This window comes from Copidosoma floridanum, unplaced genomic scaffold (assembly GCF_036245765.1).
Source record: "Copidosoma floridanum isolate Cflo_tuat_1 unplaced genomic scaffold, Cflo_Japanese_pri ptg000030l, whole genome shotgun sequence".
In the NCBI taxonomy this organism is placed as follows: Eukaryota; Metazoa; Arthropoda; class Insecta; order Hymenoptera; family Encyrtidae; genus Copidosoma; species Copidosoma floridanum.
In genome coordinates, this window is record NW_028321907.1 from 6,546,886 (window position 1) to 6,552,885 (window position 6,000).

Sequence of the window (6,000 nt, forward strand, 5' to 3'; positions counted from 1 at the left end):
AAATAGGCCTTGCACGCCCGCTCTGCCGGGATCTACGGTGGCTCGGTGGGTAGCGTGTCGGACTTGACGCTCGAGATGCACGGGTTCGAGTCCCAGCCTATGCCACGAGCAATGTGCACCTCTGCGATTTTCGCATGTGCCTGGTGTTTTAAACACCCACCGATGGATCCTGACACTGTCCTCGCTCTAGTAATGGTGTGCAGGATGGTGATGATAATAATAATAATAATAATAATAATTGGGAGGGAGGACGTGATTGCCTCTCTCCCGCCCTATTACCACTTTCAATTATATGTTAATGGTAAGAAAAAAAAAAAGTTTTTTTGCATATAATTTATCTTATGTTTATCATTTGTATCTATACGTCATAAAGCATGCATCACTATCAATCTTTAAATCGAATAAGTATATCGATAAGGAAAGCTCTATTTCTCCATTACAAATAAGTATTTCGATCATTCTGATATTTAAAAAAATAATCACTAATTTTTTTTTTTTTTTTTTTTTTATTCTATTGTTATCTCTTGAAAAAAAAAAAAAAATGTCTATCGTGTCTCTAAGTATATACGTGTAACTTACACAACGTATAATCGACCGCTAAAGTATTCCACATACGCATTAACTTACATAAACATGCCCAAGTGAGCGCCAAGCAGTCTCGACTGTAAGTTACCGAGAAAATCAAGTTCATCGACAACACAGTACTTATCTGTTTTCTTCCTCTCACTCGTACGGACAACGTATTAGCTGCGTTACTGTACAATGAATGGATATTTTTAAGTTTTCCTTTGTTTTCAATCACTCACAGAATTTTTAATTTAAAATTCTTCTCAGTTTCCATGATCAATAAAGTTTAGCAATCGATATTAGGTAGACTAGTGCACGAGGTCGTCACAAACAACCTCCAAAATATTTATTTCCCTCTCTCCGGAAAATGTGGCTTTGGTTGAGTACTTATGAAAAAAAAAAAAAAAAAAAAAAGAAAAGAAAAGAAAAGTAGTCGCAGGCAAAAAAACATTGCCAAGACGACATTGTCGTTGGAGGCTGAAAAGAAAATTAAGCGAGCCGATAAATTTTTCCCGCTTACGTGTGCGAGGAGGAAAAAACGTACGACCGTATGACACAAAAGCGTGTGCTGTTGGATCGAATAGCTGGCATTTAAAGAGTTACACCGAATTGGATTTGTGTTGCGTGAGTCTTTTTGAAGAAGAAAAAAAAAAAAATTTCTTTTCAATGCGCAATGTCAAGCGTTTGGTGAGTAATAAAAAGGCGTGAATTGATACGAGCACTTGCCACGTTAAAGCGAGAAGAAAACAAAACAAAAAAAAACAAAGCTCGCGATCCGAAATAAAACGAAGCGTCTCGAAAATGTATTTTGTGTTTGATAGTATCGCGTACGCATGCAGAGCTTACGTAAGGAATGAGATCACTGCGCACGAAAGCTTTTTTTTTTTTTTTTTTTTAACAACAAACATCAATCGCCGAGGTATTCCGGGTATCTTTTGTCGCATCTATCGAATCAAGTGGTTGTTTACATGATAGCGCTGGGGAAAAAAAATTATTCCTCGCATCTTGCTGATGATAGATGGAAGAGTCTGGTTTTATCTTTTTTCTTTTTTTCTTCCAATCGTTACAATCAACTACAATTCGATAATCGAGGAATAAACACGATTCAATCTCGAATAACACAAAAAGTTTGTGAGGTACTGTTTTTATTGTATCAATCATGAAAATATACACTTCACGGTGACTTATAACAAGCTTTGAATGCCTTACGTGCCTCAATCGACTGTGGTTGTAACATTGGTACAAAAAAGTACTATTGATAGGAAAAAAAAAAAAAAAAAAAAAAAAAAATTACACTCCATCGCGATGACTTTTATTTTCTTTCTGATTTAAAAAATCCAGTTAATAAAATTTTCAACCGAACGCGTGTACCTATACGTATACAAACAGACCACATATCTTCGTTTCAATTGAGTACAGCGTCTCAAGGAGGAAATCGCCGCCGATGCGGGCGAGCGGCCAATTAGAGACACCAAAGATTAAGAGCTCTGCTACTATCGTGTGTGTGTGTGCTCGTCCCACTGGCAATTGGTGATGCGTACACGCGCTCCGGACAATTAGATTGTATTTTTCCTGTTTTCAACGCGCCAACGACAACCAAAGGAAATATATATATCATTCCCGCGGACCATACCGATCTCACAAAAATATTGGTCAAATTTGTTGGAAATACGCGTCAGATGGTTCGATTATGTGCGGCACATGTATAGTTCCTGTATAACGATTTACACCTGCGAGTTTCAGTCGAGCAAAGTAGAGGTATACGATTGAGAACGGATGATCGTGGAGAGTTCGAAACTACAGAACCGCGGAATTTTTTTTCTCCTCCATCACCGAAGTAAGATTATACATGTTTACATACGTATAACCAGAGCTAACTGGAACGTCGCGTACACACACACGCGCGAGGGTCGATTCCGCAACGCGGCCCGCTAAGATCCTGTTATTCGATTGCCGTCTCTTCTTAGTTTTTTTTTTTTGTTTTTTTTGTTTTTGTTTCTTAATCATATATCGCCGTCATCATCGCATGACAACGACGAGGAAAATCCTTAGCCACCGCAGAGATGCCGCGAGGAAGTTGTTGTTTGCGCGACCCAATTGTCGTTTGCTCGCGGGCAATAACGCGTCGCTCGATCTCTTTTTTCTTTTTTCCCCGTCGAGTGTTTTGTAGAATTGAATTGTTATCTACACGCCGACCCGTTTGGCTCTGTTTTTCTTTTTTATTTTATTTTATTTTTTTTTTTTTCCAACGATTGGGGGAAAAAAAAGTAAAACTCGTTGTCACGGAAAACAAAACGATTCCGAGACGAAGCGTCCTTCGCGCCACAACAGCACGGACGAACGAATCAAAAATTATTCCGCAAAATCCCGCAACGACCCGGTATATATTACGTAAGCCCAGGTACATATAGTTATCGGCGCTCGGTTACGTGCAGCCCTCATTCATCATCGGATCTTCTTTCCTGCTGCTGCCGTTGCGTCATCGGAAATCGGCCGAGATAATCGGTCGGATTACGTGCACTCGCCGAGCGAAATCGATACCGCGACGCAGAGCAGAGGAAGACCATCTACACAGTAACTCGAAAAACAACCTTCCCATCCCTTCTACTCGCTAAAGTACTCCACGGCGACGCTCTCCTCCCTGTCGCTACCACCGCCTCGACCTTCCACGCGTCGCTCCACCGATTCTCCAACTCTCTGTTCCCCAGCGGTGCGCAAGCTCCTCCTGACGAACAGCCGCTCTTCTCTCCGGTCGAACGACTGCACAACCTTTCCCGAGCCACCATCGCTCTCCCTCCTCCTGGTGGCTGGGCGAGGTTGTGGATCCTCCACCCCGAGCAAGGCCATGTCCGGCGAGTCGAGCTCGTCGCTCGTCACCTTGATCCTGCGCTCTATCCCCCTGAGGGCTCTCTCCAGTCCCTCTCGGGAGCAAGTGGGCGCTTCTAAACCGCGGGGCTGGTCGTTCCTACTTTTTTTCCCGCTACGCTCCTTCGACCCGAGCTCTGCGCACCTCCTTCTCAGCTGGTCGTCCAGTTTCTCCAGCCTCCTCCTGACCCTCTCGAACCCGCTGCTGCTCTTTGCCGGTTCTTTCCTGTTGGCCACGCCGATTTTACCTCCCATCGGCGAGTCACCCCTCCCGGGATCGGTGGCTTTCTTCCTCCTCCTCCTCCTCTTCCCCTCGTCGAGCTGCACATATGTGGGGCGACAAATTGAACCGGGGCTCGGGTTGGACGAACCGGTTTTCCACGGGTCCGGGATGCCCTGTAGCATCGGCAGTCCCCGCTCGTTCCACACGTAGTCGGTCAGCTTGACGTACTCCGAGGCCGCCCGCGCGTTACCCTGTGTTCTGCCTTCCCTCCAGGTGAGGTACTCCAGCCACGGGTCCGGTATGCCGGTACGGAGCCTAAGGAGCGGGTCGTCCCTCGGGGAAGCCTTCGTTGTCAGGACGACGTAGGGCACGGCTTTCAGAAGACGCGCTTGGCGAAAGGGGCCCGGGACGACCGAGTGGATGACGTAGGCGTCGCGCGACCTCGGCACCGTCCACTGGAGCTTCCAGCCCTCGTTGGTGCGCACCGGTGACTTGGAGCACGGGGGACCTCAAGGGGGGGGGGGACAAACAAACGTGTTTAGGCCTGCCTTAACCTATGCGAACGATGGTGCAGGGCTGAGTTTTCTTTCTTATTTTTCTTTTTTTTATACTCACTGTTACTGCATCTGCGGAGTGATGGTTCCATTCTTTTTTTCCTTTTTTGGTTCATCCAACAATCACTTTTTTTTTGTTTTTAGCTGATCCTTGACACGAGGAGCTAATTGATCGTTACATGCACCCGGGTAATCGTGTATCGAGTGAAAATAAATTCAACTACGTTTTTAACCATTTCAGGTTTTGTTTTATTTTATCAATTTTCATTAATTTTAGACAATAGTCGAGTCGTCGCAAATATATTTATATAATATAAATATCATTAGGTATTTGTGTTCTGTATATGCGAGGCTCGTACGTATAGGAAAAAGAGAGAGAGAGACAGAGAGAGAGAAAAAAAAACACCACATCGTCTTATCCATCACTCGTATTTTTTATCATCTTGGTAAATGTACAATGATAATCATAATTGTATATTTATATATTTTTTGTGTATAAGTACGACGAAAAACTTGGGCCACTAGGCAAATCGTCCTTATGTTTATACTCATCGTTGTCATACAAATCGGGGGGGAGGGAAATTGTTTTTTTTTTTTTTTCTCATTCATATTCGTACACGTGCGCCCAGTTTTCTTTGTTCGACAATCAAAGGCCCAAGAGGGGGAAAGTTTGAGAATAGGTAAAACTCGTCCTTATTTTTCTTCTTCTTCTTTATTATCAAAGTTTTCTTCGTGTTAGTCTGTGCCCAAAATCACGAGGTTTTTCACCTCTTATATACATATATATTATTTTTTTTTAAACACGTATGTACATATACATCACTTAAAAGTACAATATAAACTGTCGCTGTGACGCTTCTTTTTTTTTTTTTTTTCTCGCATAATGCAGCGCCACTCGCTCCGAAAATTTTTTCTTTTCTTTTTTTTTATTAGACCCTTACCCGCGGTACAAATACAGTTTTTTTTTGTTTTATTCGGCACTGCCTACGTCTTTTTGTTTCGTAGCCGTGACAAGCACCTCGAAATTCATTTTACGCCTTTTCTAAGCACAGCCAGTTAACACACGCTTTTTGAAGATTTACAAAACTCACTTTCTTTGTAATTTGTTTAATTTATATTTTTTTTTTCAGGTAGCCAATATCGTTTTGTGTACTTTCAAATAAAAAATTTTTCTTTCCGAGAAGCACCATTATTTTTTAAAACAAAAAATACGTGGTAATAGTAACAATACATAAGAGCATAACACTTTAGCAACTCATCAATTACAAGTATGATGAAAAAAATGTGTACGGATTAAGTTAAAAATCATTTCTATTACAGTTAATAACGATCGCGAAATCGATGAAATAATCGATGCATCGTGCAGCTGATGGTTTTATACAGTGCTACGGCTTCTTAATTTTGATACTTGTGAATTTCTTTGTTTTTTATTTGTTTATTATTATAATTTTCTTAAGTCGCTTAAAATAGGCGAGCTTAAAAAGCAGGCACTCACTTTACCATTGCACATATTATGTACTTACTTGAGAAGTAAATTAATATTTTTTTTAACTAACTTTCCCTGCCTCGTCGTCATCACCCTAACACAGCCATTAAATTTATTCAAAACACGCGCTCTTCTCCATTTTTTTTCCTTCTTTTCGTCTTCCTCGTTTAACTAATTTTTTTTCTTTAGTACTAAATCATTTTCAAAAATGGAAGAAATTAAATCAGATACCTATCTATTTACGTGAAGGCCTCCATGAAAATTGGCTTCGCGCGTTCGTAGATTTTTATTTATTTATTTATTTA

At 41.5% G+C, this 6,000-nt stretch overlaps 1 protein-coding gene across 1 annotated transcript; it reads right to left on the bottom strand.

Moving 5' to 3' along the window:
• Nucleotides 1-3,171: 3,171 nt before the first annotated feature.
• Nucleotides 3,172-4,301, bottom strand: LOC106642142 (uncharacterized). Its single transcript, XM_014356859.2, has 2 exons — nucleotides 4,271-4,301; nucleotides 3,172-4,163 (listed from the first exon to the last, which is right to left on the bottom strand). The coding sequence occupies exons 1-2, from the start codon at nucleotides 4,299-4,301 to the stop codon at nucleotides 3,172-3,174; spliced, it is 1,023 nt and encodes a 340-aa protein (XP_014212345.2).
• Nucleotides 4,302-6,000: the final 1,699 nt, after the last annotated feature.